This window comes from Anopheles coustani, chromosome 2 (assembly GCF_943734705.1).
Source record: "Anopheles coustani chromosome 2, idAnoCousDA_361_x.2, whole genome shotgun sequence".
Lineage (NCBI taxonomy): Eukaryota > Metazoa > Arthropoda > Insecta > Diptera > Culicidae > Anopheles > Anopheles coustani.
In genome coordinates this window covers 92025587-92043991 of record NC_071289.1, presented here as the reverse complement: position 1 = coordinate 92043991, position 18405 = coordinate 92025587, and the positions used below count along the sequence as shown (strand labels likewise).

The 18405-nt window shown below is 46.6% G+C and overlaps 4 protein-coding genes across 5 annotated transcripts in view; 1 reads left to right on the top strand and 3 right to left on the bottom strand.

Moving 5' to 3' along the window:
* LOC131266356 (uncharacterized) overlaps positions 1-14168 on the top strand; it is a 30836-nt gene extending 16668 nt beyond the window's left edge. The window contains exons 2-4 of the mRNA XM_058268840.1: positions 10968-12834; positions 12901-12995; positions 13060-14168. Coding sequence (XP_058124823.1) covers positions 10968-12834; positions 12901-12995; positions 13060-13702 — 2605 coding nt within the window. The 3' untranslated portion in view covers positions 13703-14168. The remainder of the gene's footprint in view (positions 1-10967; positions 12835-12900; positions 12996-13059) is intronic.
* On the bottom strand, positions 6229-7593 carry LOC131266358 (lysozyme c-1-like). Of its 2 annotated transcripts, none has more exons than XM_058268843.1 (3): positions 7498-7593; positions 6754-7061; positions 6229-6684 (listed from the first exon to the last, which is right to left on the bottom strand). In XM_058268843.1, the coding sequence occupies exons 2-3, from the start codon at positions 7046-7048 to the stop codon at positions 6539-6541; spliced, it is 441 nt and encodes a 146-aa protein (XP_058124826.1). In that variant the 5' UTR covers positions 7049-7061; positions 7498-7593; the 3' UTR covers positions 6229-6538. The 2 variants fall into 2 exon arrangements, with proteins under 2 accessions (XP_058124826.1, XP_058124827.1); XM_058268844.1 differs by having other exon boundaries at positions 7551-7578.
* On the bottom strand, positions 9089-10388 carry LOC131266359 (lysozyme c-1-like). Its single transcript, XM_058268845.1, has 4 exons — positions 10275-10388; positions 9968-10056; positions 9764-9827; positions 9089-9331 (listed from the first exon to the last, which is right to left on the bottom strand). The coding sequence occupies exons 1-4, from the start codon at positions 10381-10383 to the stop codon at positions 9192-9194; spliced, it is 402 nt and encodes a 133-aa protein (XP_058124828.1). The 5' UTR covers positions 10384-10388; the 3' UTR covers positions 9089-9191.
* Positions 14169-14237: 69 nt separating the features above from the next.
* LOC131266357 (uncharacterized) lies at positions 14238-15481 on the bottom strand. Its single transcript, XM_058268842.1, has 2 exons — positions 15111-15481; positions 14238-15037 (listed from the first exon to the last, which is right to left on the bottom strand). The coding sequence occupies exons 1-2, from the start codon at positions 15418-15420 to the stop codon at positions 14700-14702; spliced, it is 648 nt and encodes a 215-aa protein (XP_058124825.1). The 5' UTR covers positions 15421-15481; the 3' UTR covers positions 14238-14699.
* Between the last annotated feature and the right edge of the window lie 2924 nt (positions 15482-18405).

The following is an 18405-nucleotide window of genomic DNA, read 5'->3' as shown; positions in this document are numbered from 1 at the left end:
TTCACCAAGCACTTAGCACCGTAATGATATCGATATTGCAGTTGTAAGCTTCCTCCTCGCCGCCTTCAAGAACAACTCTCTTATGCTAATGAAATTAACACTCGTCTAGAGCAAGAAGCTGGGGGAAGCAGGCGAAGGGCCAACCCGTCTTCGTCGTCGCCATCGTCGTCATCATCATCATCGTCATTGTTCCTTGCCAGAAGTCATCCTACGTTGCTGAATCCAGCGAGACATCCGTGGGAGGTACATCGGACTCGGCTTCGTGTATGCGAGGTCTCATAACGAGCCTATATAACATCAATTGTGCTCAACTTCCCGGTGTGCCGAGTTTTTTTTTACTTTTCTCGTGTGTAAATGTAGTGTAAGGGTCGATCTTCTCCGGTGGTACGAAGAAAAAGGCGTTTTGTGTGGGTCTCAGACACAGTGCGGACTGTGGTGGCGGCGCCAAACTGTACCCCCACCGTTGTTGTAGTTAACTTCTCGTCGTAAGTGGGCTCTCGAGGTGGTGATCCGAAAGCTCTCGGCGTTACTTCGCCCCCAATTCGAGCCGGCTGGAAAAGCCACCACCCGTTGTGTCACGTACCAGAGTGTCGGAGAGTGCGTAGGAGTAGTCGTCAGACCCTTCGGAGGAAACTGCATCGACGACTTTGGGCGCGGTGAAGGTAAAACGAAAGCAGAGCAACTTCAAAACCTTGTGACTGTGAACCCAAACCTGGATAGACTGGATCGAAACTCTCCCCGTTCCCGGATGTAGAAAGTTTAGAGGGCCTGTAATCGCTGGAGGTTGGCAGAATTTCGCACCATGTTGCGTAGGAGTTCCCGCCGCGGTATGGAAGCATGCGACTCGAAAGACTGCAGGAGTAACGTTTGGGGTGAAGCTTATTAAACGAAAATAAATGATCAACCTACAACTTGATCGAGATCCCGGGAAGCGGAACCAAACTGTGCGATCTAGATTCCAGAACTAGCTTGCTCTTTGCCTGGTTATGCTCCATGGCACATCCCGGAAGTTCAAGCAAGGGACGAGTGCGTGACCAAGTTCCCTTTGTGAGACGTACGGAGACGATGATGAATGGATCGAGTGTGTCCATGCGAGTTCCAACTTACGTCGGGGTAAATACAGAGAAGCAGGAAACTCATTGACCACCGAGCCTGATGTAAGTCCAGGGGAAAATATCTTCGAATGCGCCAACTCTTGGATAGACCGTGGATATCGATAGGGAAGTAGGGGCTGGTGTCCACCTGGTGCATGCTGCAGTCCTAACGAACGATAATTGTGCTCCCTAAGCGTTCGCTCCCTATTTGCGGAACCAGTTTGTGGAGCGCTTCCCAAACGCTGGAGAACTATTGGCAGGTCAAAGTGGAGTGTAAACAGCGAGAGAGGGCTATATGACTCTGCACCGTGTCAAGCACCAGTTTGGGTGTGGGAAGGCAAATAAGTCCGGAAATTGAGGGCATACGGTTTGTGTGGTTCCCCATCCGGACGGTTTGTTCGGACTTGGACAACGGCATCTTTCGTTGGTATCATTGGCATCGCTTCGAAGTTCTTGTGTGTTTGCTCTCGGCAGTTCCCAGGGGGATAGTCAAGGTATAATGAGCATGTCGAGAGTTCTCCAAATACCAGTGACAAATATGTCCCTCCCAGCGTAACTGTCTTGTATTGAACATCATGCGGTCCAGAGACGGGGAACAAGATCGTTGTAATAGTTTTCGACATAGTTCCTGACTGAGTTCAGTTGACATTTAAGCGCAGATTACGTCGATGAATATTCGGCAGCATGATCACCACCTTCACCATCTGCTCAATTGCATTACCGCAGCACGGAATGGACCGACTTTGTGGGTAGCCATCTTAAAAATTCAGTCCACCAAGCCGGTCATTAATCGATAAATACCGTGTCGTGCTCATAAATATTCATCTTTCCTCAAGTTTCAGTGACAAAGGAAAAGAACGGAATGTGAGGTTAGGAAGGAAATAACTAGTTCAGACACCCTGTTTTTCTTCGTTAGTTTTGGATTAAACCTCGAACTTTCGGTGAGTCTATTAGACGCGAACGCCAATTACTTAAGCCCAGAACTGTTTCACATAGTTTTTACGTACGAAATCACGTATCTTCGATAAGTTTCATACAATTAACGTAAGTCTTGAGTTGAGGTTTTTGAGACAAAAATGATCCATCGAATCCAATTTGATTTCTTTCGCAGCACCATGTTTCCCCCCCAAGAATTACGCGTCCCAACGTCGACAGCATAATTTTGCCATGTAGCGTATTTTTCCCCTTTCCGGCCCGGGGAGGAATCGGGCATGTTGTGTCGCCGACAGTCTGAAGGCGAGGCACGGTTGCCGCCATCCAATGTCAAAGCGTCTGCTCATGCATACGAAATAACCTCCGGTTGGCGGGGTTGGTTGGTTGCTTGGTGCTTTTGGAGGCTTTTGGGTTTGGTTTTTTTTTGCTGGTATCATCATTCCGTGCTTTATTACCGGACCGTTTTTTTTACGGGATTGTTCTTTTCACCTCTGTGAACTTCGTGGAGTGGAAAAAAGCCCCTCGTGCGGTAAGAACAACACACCGGTAGACCCTCTCCCCGGTAGAAGACTATCGGAAGTCGTTCGCAATTCCGTCTGGTCCCGCGTGGGTTCGGTGCTTACTGGATCGTTGATGTCATTCGTGTTTTTTCCTTCGCCTTCTGCTGCTGCTCGTCATGATCCGACGCCCTTTGGAGGATGAATTCAGGCACATTTTTCTTCTCCCCCCCACCACACACACCCAACACCATGTTTGCGGTGTCGGAAAGGAGGCACGATTCCTGGATTAAGGTGCCAAAAATGGCAACAATTAATTGTGCAACTTCCCTTTTGTTCCAGCGGGACAAATGGTACTTCGGTCGGGTTTACGATCAACCGGGGACGATATGACGACGATGCGCCCCAAAACGGAAGCCCACCCTTACCAGTCCCTTCTTTGGCGAAGGGAAATTTCTTTTCCGCAACGGTGCTTCTCTGTCATGCTTCGCAAACAATTTGGCATTTCCGAAATGGCGTCAAATTAATCCACGACGAGTAAATGAAATGAATGTTAATTTCCTTACGGTGTGTGTTCGTGGATGAATATTAATTAGTTGGTTTTAAGTGTTGCAGTTATGATTTGAATCGATTTTCGATTTAAAAGTTCTGTACAGGTGTTCTCTTCGTTCGTCTAACTGTTTGGCGACGAGAACTTTTCATTGGAAATGCTTCCCGTTAAGCCACATCCGCTAACGCTCCGGAAACGCGATAAAGCCGATCACCCTTCGCTCGCGGGGCCTAGATAATGGTTATTATGACTATCGGAAACAAAACAAACACTTTCGACCGACCGTTCTAGGGCCGGTTTGAAATGAAGGGCGGCATTTAGGGGGGTGTAGCTGCTCGTCTCTCCTTGAAGAAACCCGCACGACACGCCACCTTGTACGGGTGTACGAGCACTTCTTCGGTTCTAAAATCACGTACGCGGTTCACCCGGCCGGCAACGAAACGCCCATCTTCTTTTCCGCCGGATGTTTGGCCTCTCCAGCGTTGCGTGACACGAAGCCGCGGGCCCGTTCTTAGGCGCTGGTCACATCCGTGAGTCACACACAAAAAAGTAAACCGAAAGCAAGTGTTTTGCCTCGCGGGAAGCGTGCGAAGAGGGAGGGAACTGTGGCGACCAAGTCCGCCTTTTTTGTTTTGTTTTGTTTGCTGGTGGAAGTTTGTTTGCGAGCAAAAATCCGTGGCCTTTCCGTAACGGTCCATAACCCTGTTGGCATTCCGGAAGGGAGCTCTCGGGTGTTGCTGTTTGCATAACCGGAGCAAGATAAGACTCAGATCTAGAAGACCGTCGTTCCCATTTGTGCATTCTAATGTGTTGAAAGCGAGTCAAAAGTCGACAGATAAAGAGCAAAAAACAAAACATAAAGTAAAACTAAACCACTTTCTAAGCTGCTTTTTCCACGAACTGTTGTTTCCATGTACGTATTCGAAAAGGTCAAATGATACTTCAGACCAAATGGGGTGAAAGATGAAGTAAAAGATAATTTTTCGATTAAAGAAACATTCCAATCGGTGTTTGATCATTGCGTTCGATTTGATTGGTGTTTGTATCGGTGTTTAAACAAATTAAATTAACGTTTAAACAAGTTAAATAATCACCATGAAAACCGTGATTTATATCGCATGAAAAACATAAAATTTCCCACACTAAATCAAACATGAATGGCGCAACCGTGCAGTGGGTTTCAATTTGTACTGCCATTTCGCTCGCTAACTGTTTGCTTAGCGGTTGTTAAACCATGGCTACACCAAAATTGGCGTGGCCAAGCACAACCGGGGGAGGGGTTAGGGGGGATCGTCTAATTTCGGATGTCGTGAGGAGGTAAGAAAAAGAACTCCCACTCGCGATACCGCTCCCCCCCCGTTTGACGGCCTTTCGGGGGATCGAATGACATTTGTTTTGACATCTTCTTCTTCGCGGGGCCGGAGATCGTGATCATGCTTCCGAGTCGCGCTCGCGCGCCCGCCGTTTAATGCTCCGGGACCGCAGGGGATCACTTCTTTCCTTCGTCTTTTTGGCCTGTGCCGGTATTGTCAATATTTTCTTCGTGCTTCGTGCAATCGCCTTCGCTGGGGCGCAAACAGACGAGGGATAGCGGATCGGTGGACCACCTCGAGGATGAAAGTCTGCTGTGTGGAGTGAGTGAGTTTAGAAAAAAAAGAAGGAAGCAAAAGAAAAGGTATCGACCCATAGGTAGCCACACGACCGACCCCCACACATATTCGCAGGATCAAGGAAACGTGATCGTGCCGATCGGTTGTTTTGCTTCCACAGCTGTGGCCTTACTTGATGTTGGCCATGCGGGTTGCGAGGGGGGGAATCGGGTAAATCGGACCAAGATTTGAACACTCCACTTTAGAGCGCGAAACGGAAGAAAGAAAAGGAGCGGTCGGCTTCCCTTTACCGGTCGGTGGTCAAACTTCAAGGGACTCCCAGGGTTTGTCAAAAGAATGGGTTTGGATTGGCAGGGATTAGGCACACGATTTTGTGGGTCTTTTTTCGTGGAGCGTTTTAGATTGTCAAGGTACAGACACGCGATCATACCCGGGTGAGGTGAGAGGACAACCTGGCGAGACGGTAGCAAAACCGATTATGGCGCATGACGTTGGATTGGGTTGGGTTGGGTGAAGCAATCATGAACAATCATTTGTTATTTCACCTTTCCCGTGTCAGATTGAGGTGGGAGTTTGATGTGCCAGTTTGTACAGCTCTAACCATTTCTTTCTATGCGATAACTTTTATATTCCGTACGTTTTCTAAAACTAATGGGACCATTTTCTTTCCTTTTACTTGCAGGTAAATAAAATTACGGGATTCCAGTCCAATAGGCGAACTATGTATTGACTTTAAGAAGGGAAATGTAATTTTGAACTAGGCAAGTATGTACACTCGTTCAATGTAGACGTACGTGTTTCTCTTATCCTGGTCTATTTTTACTTTTAGGATTGTAGAGTTCATCATCATAGAGATCATCAAAAAGACTGTCGCCTTTTTGTTTGTGTGAAAAATATCAACCAGACTTGATTGGGTTCGGTCGGAAAGAAAGAGGGTGACTTCCTTTTTAACGACACCTGTCACCGAGTAGACGAGCGACATCCTTCTGGACCCCCATCTGCCTAATACCCTACGAGCCTCATATGCATTCAAATCGCAACCCATTACAATTTTACGATAGCTCCAGTTTGAGTTTCCACCAGTTAGCTCCCATGCTACCATGTCCCCCCGTGTGCCGTGGGATTCGCGTATTATTTTATTGTCGGTCGAGTTTTAATCGGGACGTCCCGTGCCCACGGGGCTTCGCAGCGTTTGGTTTCGCTTTAGTTTATGGTTCTTCTAATCATTTGACTCATTTTACGACATGTTTGATGGGTGAATAATTTGCATACAGGCCCCGGGAACGGGCGGGCGGATCTGCGAGAAAAGCGTTCGCCTACGATTAATCGTCACCAGGCGTTGTCGTTCCAAAGCCAAAAGGGAGGACGACGACGGAAAGCCATGAATTTCGCACGCCAATGTCCTGCCCGGTTATCGGCGGGGACCACCGGGCACGAAAATGTTCGGGGGATGATAAATCTCACAAATCAGTGCCCGACGAAGAAAGGCGGCGATTATAGTAAACTTTTGTGGCAGCGGAAATCTACCACCAAATATGGGTGAATGTTTATTGTACTATCGTTTAACAGTTTATTCATAAAACAAACATTTGTGTAACCTTACAATATCACCGATTCTGGGAGACCATGTTTAATGGTATTGGTAAACGTGTTTAATTTATTTTTCAAACTGGATCGATATCAATCGATACACGAATGAATTTCCATTACATGACTACATCCTTCCTAGGAGTATCCAAAATTAAATAAGGATCCGCTTGCCAATTGTGTCTAGGATACTTATACGAAGTTTTCAAATGAAAACACCACGCATTTCCGAGGTTTAAGAACTATCACAAACGTAGTTACGGGTGTTCACCCAACCGCATTGCAGTTCGATAGGTCCGGTAGATCTTTGCCCTTGCATTTCTTTTGCCATAGCTGCCACTCGTTGAATCCCTTCTGCTGCTGGATGAGTTTCGAACACTGGATGGCGGTGGTTATGCTATCGGTAGCAAGATCTGAAAACATAGATTCAAAGGTTGTTATAAATGCAAGCGAATTCGAATGTTTTGAAAATCGGACCATACCTTCACACTTGACGTTGCACTTGCCTCCCTTGTAGCCCACGCGGCACCACTCTTTGCTGTTAATCTGGAAGATTCCATAGTTGTGCGTCTGGTTCGGGAGCTCCGTCGTTTTGGTGGAATCGAGCCCGCTGACGGCGTTCGCCAGGCAGATCCAATGGCCCTGGTACGTCCGGCTGATCCCGTTCGCGGTCAGTTGTTTGGCGAGCTCACATTTGGTGTATATTTTAGCGTTGATCGATCCTGCGAGAAGCAGGCAAGCCAAAGTGGCCAGCACTAGTCCTTCTCCGAGCTTCATCGTATGTTGTAACCTGTGAAGACAAAAAGCACTGGGCACTGAAACCAATGGTGCGTGTGGTTGTGACTACGGCTACGTTTAATTCTGTATGGAAATGGACGAGACCTCCGTTCAAAATATTGTAGAAAAGGCGACAAGCGGCTGAGCGAAGACCGGCTTAATCCGAAACGAAATGTGTGGATACCGCTGTTGTCACACACGCTTGAAGCAAACACATCGTCACCGGCCTTGAAGAACAGGTCTTTCAGCTGTTTTGACCTTTTCCGGGTTTTAAATATTTTCTTGAGTTTCGTGTTCTTTGCACTACGCCTAACGTGGCAATGTTAGTTCGAACTTTAAACGTTATCCGGAGTGGTGTAGAACTTTTCTCGGGTATCCAATAATCGTACACTATGATCATATCGCAAACGGTGTACCATCGTCCGTATGGATCAGTTCCAGTTACGCACGTTCCACGTAATCAACTCGTGTAAAGATGAGCCCTAATTTGATTGTTGCGTACCTTTCGCGATGGACGTTCTGGAAGCAACTCTCCCCAACTTTCCAGCCAGTTGCGCGCCGATGCGTGGCTTCCGGTATGTGACCACTTCTATGCGCAGACGTACGCGCTTTATACCACCGACCACTCAACGCTCCACTTGAGCACTAGCTCGTACCCGGCTCGCAACACTCGGGATCCACCACCAGTTCTCGAAGCCAATAGCACAGAGATAGGAACGGTGGTGGCGCGCCGCGAGGTGATGGGTTTTTGGTTTTGGTGGCACCGGCAAACAACACCACTACGGAGGCTTTACTTCGCGCGGAATGAATGCGTGCACTAGGCGCCCTCTCCAAGCGCCACCCCGCCAAGCGCCCTTCGGTCGGTCCCCCGTGTGTTTGTACGTGTTTGTTGGTACTGGTGGCTGCAAGTGCGTCATGGGAATCTGTACCATCTTTATCGATCCACCTAGAAGCTGACCACCGACCGGTTGTGTTGAATGATTTTTTAGAGGCGGGGAGCTGGTGGATTCACGTGGTGGTCCAACGAAAACTTTAGAATAGATTCTAGAACTGTTCTTGTACGAAGAAAGATGCTGTCAGAACGCAATAGAGCTGATTGATACAGTTCGCGCTCGTGAGTGTATTTAGCGAAGATGAGCAAACCTGAAGCAGTAGCACATCGTGGTCGATCCTCGTTTGTAGAGGTTAAAAAAGTAACAACGATTACTCCATTTAGTATAAGCTCTTGCACAACGGGCAGTTGTGTGTGTTCGTTATTGCCGCGGGGATTTCCCTCCGAGGAACTTGATAGAAACAGACGAAACGGAAGCGCGGTGGGTATGCAAAATACGCCGGGACGGAAAGTGCAAAGTAAACATCAACAAACACCCAGCTAAGCCACATAATCTTATCTGTTGCCGAGCATCTTATTTGGTCTGATCTGACGATCTTTTCCCGCTTGCTTTGATTCTCTACGGATTCCGTGAACCAGACTACTTGCTATAAAAAGTTCCAAGAATAAGTGAAGGTTGAACCAGGCAATATTTTTTAGAAGATAAAGTAATTTTAAACAATATTTTATGCAGCTCCATACTTGGTGTCATTGAATGAATCATAGGGTAGCCTTTTGGATGTTTCATTCCCTTTTATCTGACAGTTATGATCCGGAAAGATCTTGTTGTGATAAAAGTCATATCATGGCGGTGCTTTATCAGGTACCATTCAAAAAACATGAAAGATTCGATAAAAGCTAGCCCATCAGCCAACAAATAGCGATGAAAATAGAGAGACCGCGACTAAAGTGTTCTACAATAATTTCACTTAATAAATTTTTCAGAGTTCATAATGATCTTCCTTTGCTATGCCAAAGGTAAAAGAAATGCAGAACATGATCTCTTTATTTTCCAATTGAGTTGGTACTAAAGTTTGCTATGACCAAGCAACTCTGAGAGTGTCGATAAACATTTGTGATAAACATGGAAATTGAAAGTGTTGACTACATGAGAGCGTTGGAGTGATTTGGACATGTGACTCTGGTTATCATAATGCTGTGTGTTCATTTAAAATCATTTATTTTGTTTTCAAACAATGTATTCAATTCCCTGAACCACGTATTCTACCCGTGAAAGTACTCCAGTATGTCCCTCCCTATTATCGAATTGCGCTAGTTCCAGCATCCAGACAGATCTGGCAGGGGTTTCTGCTTGCACTTGTTAACCCAACCCTTCCAGGCACCGAATCCGCTTTCCTGATAGATCTTTTTAGCACATTCGATGTCGTCCGATACGTCGTCGGTGAGGAAGTCTAGATGGTAAAATGCGAAAGAGAGAAAAAAATCATTAATCGAGCGATAGATGGACCCAAAAATCGTAGCAAGCGATTCGTAGTCTAGCATTGTTCAAAGTTTGTAGACAACATACGATTTCCGTGACGTTAATGAAGGGGATAAAATGATTTCATGCTAATCCAAGCAAACAACGGGTAAATATTAACCCAAATTAAGGCGCCAAGCACGTTGCTTAGGCAACACGTGCCATAATCCCATACGGACACCGAGATAGTATCGAACTTCCTTCATCACTTTAACTCGGACTATTAAGATGTTAATAGATTCATATTGAACTGAAAAAAAAGTGTCAACTGCTACTTCCGCCGTAGAAAACGGCGGAAGATGTCGTAATTAATTACTAGCAAATCCCAAACCGCAGTGACCCAAATTCTGCTATCTTTCCTCACCTTCGCAAGCCTTATTGCATGTACCACCCTTGCGTCCTTCCCGGCACCAGGTTTTACTGTTGATCTGCAATGCATGAAAAAAGGGTTTAAAGAAAAAGGTTCTTCCGCATGGAACCAATCGCATGTTAGCGATCGATCAGGAGTGTGTTTTTATCCCCATATGATATATGATCTTCCTTTGTGGACGAGATCGGACTTAATTACCTGAAAGATACCGTAGCTCTTGGATTCGTTGGGGAGCGTCGTTAATTTAGTCGTGTCGGCTCCACTTTCGGCCATTATCAGACAGACCCCTGCAAAGTTTGTTAAAGTGCTCTTAATTGTGAGTGTTAATGCGTCATTGCAAACAATTTTGGTTTCTGGGGTAAATTCCTGGCGTGTTTTTCCCAACAAGTTGTTTGAAGGTAGAACAAGGGAATTATATGAGATAATACGAGTAAAACCAAACCATGAAGTACGGGATTTTCTCACGGGTAGTACGCGCCAATTTTTAACTTTGGTAACTACTCACAGTTGGATATTAATGAACGCGACGAGATCTGCTCCCGATCGAATGTTCTTGCCAGCGGACACTTTTCAAACACCTTCGCCCTGACGGTGCTAGATTGTGCCAACAGCATCAGGGAAACAAACGCCAAAATCGACACTTTCTCGAAACACGGCCGACGACTCGACGGACGAACGTGTGGAACACCCATCGTGGTAAACTTCCAGTTCGTACTGCCTGTTCGTTAGTGCGAGGTTCACGCCTCGGTGGTGTGAGACTATTACTTGTTTTTGTTGCGGCGTTACTTCCGACTGACGAAGGGTCAAAGTGATCTTTGCGCTGCCGTTGGAGAGAGAACCGAACCGGTCGCCAGATAACTAATACTTGGAAGCAGGGATCAGTAGCAGAGAACAAGTGGGCAATCTGCATAGCCGGGCGCCATCAATCGAGTGGGGAATCCGTAATGAAACCGGCGTCAGTCGACCTCCACAGAGGCGTTTATTACGAAACGGTTAATAGCGGAGTCTAATGGCAATCGCCTGGGAGATCAAAGCGCAACGACGGTTCAAGTTGTTTTATTTTGAACGACGTGTGAGAAGAGGCGAAATAAGAAACAGAATTGAAGCGACTCACGCGAAAGATGTTGGAAGTGATATAACATAATGTCCTTTACCGATAAACTTATTTCATGATTGTTCCTCTCTTTTTTCCTTTCAGATTTCAATTACTCTACATATGTCTAGTCGTGGGACAACTGTTGGCCATAGCGTACGGGGCCGAAATCATGACGGCAGGCGTCGCAGGCGGAGGATCCAGTGGTAAGCAGACGCGCCGGGAAGCGGTCTCCACCACTAGTCAGCCATCAACGTCAACTTCAGCGTACCAAAGCCCATCGTCGGGAACCCAACAGCAGTTGTTTAGCATAAGAAATAGCAGTAGTACTACTAACACCAATGCCAAGCCCACGAGCGGAGGAACCGTCGTAGGGAGCACCAATAACCAAAGGCAAGACGACACGTCGCGTGATGCAAAAGATGCGTTCAGCGCTTGGTCGACGGCAAAGTTCGTCAACAAACCGAACTACGACCGAAAGGCACTGGACAAGCGATTCGGCGGAACCCTGACGATGCCCGATCTCAGCGATTGGCAGTGTCCGAGCGTGGCGAGCAGTGATAGCCTCGAGTGTAGCTGCGATCTACCGCACACCCTGCGCTGTAGTGGCGATCTGCACGGTCTTGAGGTAATAGCGGACAGTTTGCGACGATCGCCTTACTCAGTTTCGCTGCTCGATTGCACGCTGAAGAACGTCACCACCATCAGCGATGCGAACATCTTCCAGAACGTCTCACTCCAGGGGCTCGTCATATCGTCCGGCGAGATCAAGCGCGTGCATCGGCTTGCGTTCGCTGGCATTCGAATGCCACTGCAAGCGCTCGGATTGCCGAACAACGCGCTGGCAAGTGTTCCGATGCAGTCACTCGGGTCGGTGTCCCAGCTCGACCGGTTGGATCTGTCCTTTAACAAGATAAAATCGTTACAAAACACCGACTTCATCGCTGTGCCTAAGCTGTCCTACTTGGAGCTGAGCGGGAATCAAATTTCACTCATAAGTGCCAAGAGTTTGGCCCCGCTTAAGAGTCTGCTGCACCTGAAGCTGAACGGAAATCGGTTGGGTGAATCACCGGCAAGTTTACGCGCACTCGAAGCATGTGTGGCGCTTAAGGAACTCGATCTACACGCGAACGGCATCAAGGGACCGCTGCGCAATACCACACTACCGGCCATTCGCGGGCTGGAGATCCTCTATTTGAACAAAAACTCCATCTCGAGCGTTCACAATGGGGCACTGGAGGCTTATCCCTACCTGCAAATGCTATCGTTGCGCAACAACCAGATCGATGTGCTGCAGGATCATGCATTTTCTGGTCTCGCTTCACTGCAGGTGCTCGACCTGGGACACAACGGGATTGTCACCATATCCGGCGCGTCGTTGAAGCACCTCCCCCGGTTGATCATACTCGATCTAACGCACAATTTCCTTCGCGTCCTAACGGCGGACGTCGTTGCACCGCTGCCCGCTCTCAAGGAGCTCCGCTTGGACGGGAACGATATTTCACTGATCGCCGAGAGTGCGCTGGTCAACGCGACCCAACTGCACAGCCTGTCGCTCGAGAACAACCCGCTGGTGTGCGATTGTACGATGAAACCGTTCCTGCAGTGGCTGGCCGGGTCGCGAATCGCATCCCAGGACATTCTTGGTGCGATCTGTGCAACGCCGCCACACCTGGAAGGGGCCGGTCTGCTTCAGTTAGCCCCGGATACACTGAGCTGTGACAATGGCAAAGTACGGGGAGACGCAAGTAGCGATGAGGATACATTTAAAACGATCGAAGTGATGCTGAAGTTGAAGAACAACGCCTCGTACGTGCGGGACATCGGGCAGGAGGTGAAACTGCGGGGCGTTAATTTTACCGACGAAAGCGATGTGTTCCTTTACTGGCTGCTCGGGACGGACGATTACTCGTGTCGCTTCGTGTACGTGTTTCACGATGATGATCCGGAAACTATTCTGTTCAACTCGGAGGTAGGTCGAAAATAAGTTATGAAGATAAGAATGTGGAAATTAATTTAACTCTTTTTTATTTTGAAGGTTTCGTGTGTGGTCAAACCGGAAGAGCAAACAACAATGGAGTATATTTACAGCACCAAGCTCAACGGGGCTTACGATTTGCAAAGCGATGCTAGGTATGTTCCGGATACTGAAAAAAGCCTTATCGTTAACTAATTGTATTTACTCTTTTTGTTTCAGCTACAAATTCTGTTTGATCCTGAAAGAAGACATATCTAAGGATGAATACTTGGGAGCCTGTGAGGTAGCGACACTACCGCCACCCCATCTGAATCCAACCAAGCGTAAGTCTATTAAGAAAGAACTTCAGATCAGCACACGCCAGACGAACGAATCGGACATTTCCGATCTGGGTCGCATGGCGAACTCTTTCCGCCACGACGATCAGAATCGAGATGAGCTGCTGAAAGACAACGGAAATGATGATGAAGAGGACCAGGATGGGGACGGCAGCGATGGCGACGAAGAGGAGGATGCCGACGACAGTGATGGGGACATAGGAGAGTACGATGGCACCGACGAGATGCCGGCCAACCACGTCCGAGAGGATTCAGACTTTCGGCGTTTCCGGTTGGCCGAGGCGGAAGCAGCTCGCCTCCCGTCGGTGCACGGAGGACGCGTGCTGCTCGAGGGCTTGGGTACGATCATTATTATCACCAGTTTGGTGGCGTTCGTGTGGGGGTACCTTCGGTATAGAGGGAAAAATCGAGGGTTGCCCTCGATGAGCACGTGCTACACGGTCGACGACCGGAGGCGAACGGCTCACCAGGATGTGGAAAGCCGTAGCCGATACTTTAAACTGCAAGCCACCACAAGCCTCTAGGGAAAGGATCGTATCACAAGTTAGTAGAATTCAATGTGATTTCGTTGTTGATTTTGTTTGGATTTCATGAAGTGTTTTAAGTTATTTCTATATATGTAACGCAGCGACTTGGTATTGGAAAAGAATTGAATGTACATCGTTGTAAATAATTGGGAAGCTTAACCTGTGTGGGACAAAAATTGTTATTTATACTAGAAATAGAAGGTGTCTTGACCACGAAGAAATACTTAAGAAGGCTATGTTACAAAAAAAGAAGGTACGTTAGTGAGGGTAGCCGTTGTAGATCTTTTGTATTGTACTTTTCACTACTCTACTAATCCAATTGTGCCATGCGAGGGTTCTGTATGGAAGTATAATACGTGTGAATTTATGTTTTACGGCAGCTTATATCAGTATGTCTTGTTTGGATAAAAGTACTAATTTTAAAAATTTTATTCGACAAGATCGTCAAAAGGAGAGGTATTATCCTATGTTTTTAAAGTCAGCAAGTTTTAGGATTTATATTTAGCTATAAGAAAGCAGGATTGATGTACGATAAACACCGATTTATTAAAACGAAGTAATGTGTGAAGTTATTTTTGTTATGTTTTTATATTTCTCCTCACAGCGTATATATGTTTTATAAACATACGGTCATTTTAACTTACTTTCGTTTTTTTACGTTAGCTTACAACATACACTTTCCAATCGAAAATCTACTAATAAATACTTCTATGCCACATGCACATGGACGCACCGCCGCTCGCTCGTGTCACTATTTGTGCGTTTAAGCAAAGGGTTTTAAAGAAAAACATCCTGATTATGTGAAACGAACAAAAATCTGTTCAAGATATGCCTAAGATTCTTCCTGGCGCTTCCATTAGTCCGTTAAAACGTGCTCCAGTCGTTGGGGGTGTTTCCTTTGGCCTCCCACTGTCCGCTTTCTGACCGAGGCATAAGTAGGCACTTAACGTCACTTTCGCGTCAAAATACAGCCAGCTGTGGGGATGGAACCACGTTAGGAAATCGCGATCTGACCGGGAGCCGTATCCGGTGCGTCATTTGTGGTGAGGATGACTTTGACGCGGTTTCCATTTGCGTCCATCGGTTCGGTCAACCGGCCACTGCTGGCCAGTTGTTCCGGCGTTCCCGTTAACGGCGTGGATGTCGTCTGGCTGCGATCCGTCTGAGCGTGACTGGTTGTAGATCGATGCAGTGTGGGCTGATGGACGGCTGTCGTTTGGGGTCGAGCTGTGGCCGGTGGTGGCACAACCATTTCCGGTATAAATGTTTCCACTTTCGGATAGTAGGCCGGAAGTCGTATCACTTCCTCGTACGACGGTGGAGGTTCCAGGGCTGTAAAAGGGAGTGTAAGTAGAAACGTTCTGTAAACTATTGTTCGTCTGCTCTACAAGTGTTGCTTTCTTACCCAAACTGTTGCCAGGATAGATGGCACCATCGTCACCGACGAAGGCCGCATTCGAGTGGGTAACGCTGGCCGAAGAACGCTGCCGATGTTGCGCGATCGTGCCGTGCTCCATGCAGCTGTACACCCCGCTATAGTTGTCCCGATGCAGTGACATGATGTCGTAGAGGTTCGAGCCGATCTGCACCACGTGTACCTGCTGCGTCATTTCTTCCTGCTCGGCCAACCGCTTGGCCCGTGCTTTTTTGCACTTGAGAATGATGATAAGCAACGCCCAGGCCAGTACCAGGATTAGGTAGAGGAATATGATCATGGTGAGTTGATGTGTGTTTTTCCGTGTTTCGGCTCGATAGCAAATAGGCAAATGTTGTTTTCTGTGGTTCTTTCCGTTCTAGAGAGTTCCACAATCGTTGCTGACTTTCGCTGGAGTTAGCGTTTTCCTATTGGGAAGAGTAGGCGAATCAGTTATTTTCAAAAGATGGAATGCTTTGATTAAACAGCAACACCTTGACGACGCTAACCAACTCGTCGTTTATCGCTGGACGCTACACAAGATCGAGTAGGCATTGGAATCAATATTATTAGGTAAGTGATGATGATCTTTCGTTTATGATTGACTAAAAGCATGTATCAGTGAAACCAGGCGCTAAAGCGTAATCAGTTATATGATCATGATAAATCTATCGAACGAATCGAAGCTGTGCCTTTCTAGCTAAAAACCTGTTTTGAACCCTTTTTGCACCATTGGTTATGACCAGCCAGGATCACCATATTGTGACCATCGGACAGAATGGCACATGCAAATTCGCTCTCCAGGTTTATCGTGTTACCTTTCCTGTGTACTTATGAAACCATTAGTAAAGCAACATTCCCTCTGTAAATTCTAGAATGCTTTTGCGTGAACGAAGTATTTTTATGCTCGTGCACCTTGGTTACTTCCGCACTCCGGAAGTTCATTTGCATACATTTTCTCCTCGCAATACTGCCGTGGTGCACAAAATTGCACAATTTATAGTCGGTTTAGGAGGTTTGCATTAGCTCTGCTTCACTTTTCTGCCACCAGAAAGTGTTTTACCGATGGGGTTTAAATTTATTCATAAAGCGAAGGTCAGTATTGCCCCTTCGCAGGCACGGCATGGCCAGGGCCAGTCTAGCTTTAAGAGCACGAGAAACCGTTTCGTAGAACGTAGAACAGTCATCACATGAATGTTTCATTCGCCAGTGTTTCATACAACTCGCATGCTTCCGTTTCGTAAGCAATGGGAGAAATTTCACCAGAGAGTTCGTTTCATTAAACTATGATGCACGTTGAGGGCGAAAAAGAACTGAACATCCAACGGGGTTGATAAATTAATTTTATGAACTGGGGAACGTAAAATAAAACCAAAAAGCGCGCCATCGTCGCTCGTTTGCAACGGAATCCAATGTGAATGGAGCTAAATCTGGGGCCGGAATTGTTCAGTTCTCCAGCGTTCACTCTTTCGCCACTGTTGCGCTGAATAATTAATCCCAGTTTTTCCTTTCAAGCTACGGTCAATTTTATGTCGTCCATTGTCCTCGAGTGGCGGAAGCGGGGGAAAAGGGAATCAATCTGCATGTATGACCATCGCATATCGATTTTGTGACGTTCTGACCAATCAATGGATGCAATTTAGTGCAGCGCGGCTGACGTACGGTGTTTGGAGTGTGTTCTGTGCGATGCACTCGTTCGAGGAAACTCCCCCACCGGGAAAAGAGGAAATGATGGATGGTGAAACTGTGTGGCACGACGGAACACAAACCTCGCGGCAATTAATGCGATTCAAACGCAAATGAAGCTTCGACTCATGGATTTATATCGATCGATCTTGCTGAGGACTAGTGCTCGGAAAGGACAGCATTTTTATCGGTGTCGAAGTAGGAAACTCAAAAAGTAAATTTTATGCAGGTTTAGTAAAGGATACGATCGACGATATTCGTTAGAAAGTGCTAAAGGCTCAAGGGTCAAAACCACCAAAGAATCTATTCCGTCAGATTCTATCTTGTTCTATTTAAGTTTGATTTATTTAAGTAAATCAAAATGTTTAATAACTTCATGCTTTTATGCCCTTTTTTATTTTTGAAATTCGAGTAAATTATCACTTGCGAATGGCCAAATTGACCATTCAAATCCCCTTTGAGTCCGTTGAGATAGAAATGCTGGTTGGAAATGGAAAAAGAGCCGCCTTTTCACCAAAATGAAGCATTCACATTGATGCATTCGTACATGACAATTTGTATTGAAATTGTTCAAAGGATTCCTTCCACTCCGTGTTTCTGTATCCGGAGGCGATATGTACTTCGTAGCACCGTATCCATGTTCATGTTCGCATGATTTTGTCGTGATTTATTGGTTCGGCTCATGTATTCGCAGTTCGCCATTTCCGCCGACTACCATCGAGTTATGGAGCCCTAAATTTCAGAGACACCATTATTAAAGATTAGATTACGCGACCGGTGGACTGGTGCCAATCTCGACCAGCATTGGACATTGTGTTCGAGAGGCCGTTCAAACTGTATTGACTCACGTGAGGAGGAGTGGTGTTACCTTTGGGAGGTTAAAAGGAGGTTGGGATGTTTATTTCCGGTAGCAAATAACTCGACGGATTAAGGCTAGTTTTGGATTAAGGGCTATAATTTGACCCCACCTACGGTCCGAAGTCGTACGAATTGTCTATCCTAGCTGAGGTCTATGTATCCCTTCGGATCAAATCGCGGTGCGCGGTCAGTGGCTCGTGACCACCGTCGTGACGTCTCGATCCGTTATCGTTTCGGTTCCTCAGCGTAAAACATGGCAAACGGAGCGGACAATCAGTCGGCTGACTTGCCAGTGAGTAATTAAGCTCCGTGAGATGACATGGGTTTGCATGTCGGTAGATTGAAACTTGTTATCAAATTGTGCCACATAGAGCAGCATAAAGTTAGAGAGGACAGTGTGCGAATAATTGCGGCACTCTATCTGTCCGCTATCGTCGTCAGCGTTGGAAAGTAAAATAGATTAAGTTGGTCAACGTTGCGAGGAAGTTATGAGCGAATTTTCAAACTGTTTTCTGTAAAGCTTTAAGGGTATGCTTGTCACAAGGTTTTAGCTTAGAGTTGCTCAAAAACGTTAACCAACATTTGGGTGTGGTGTGAAGAGCAGAATTTATCCTTCACAAGTACGAGACTATCTTATCTTTGTGCGAACTGATTCTTCTATCGTGCTGGGTTCGGGTTCGATATCCACGGGGGATTTTATTTTCCCCCTTGTCATCGGGTGGGGATTTTCTATAATTAATTT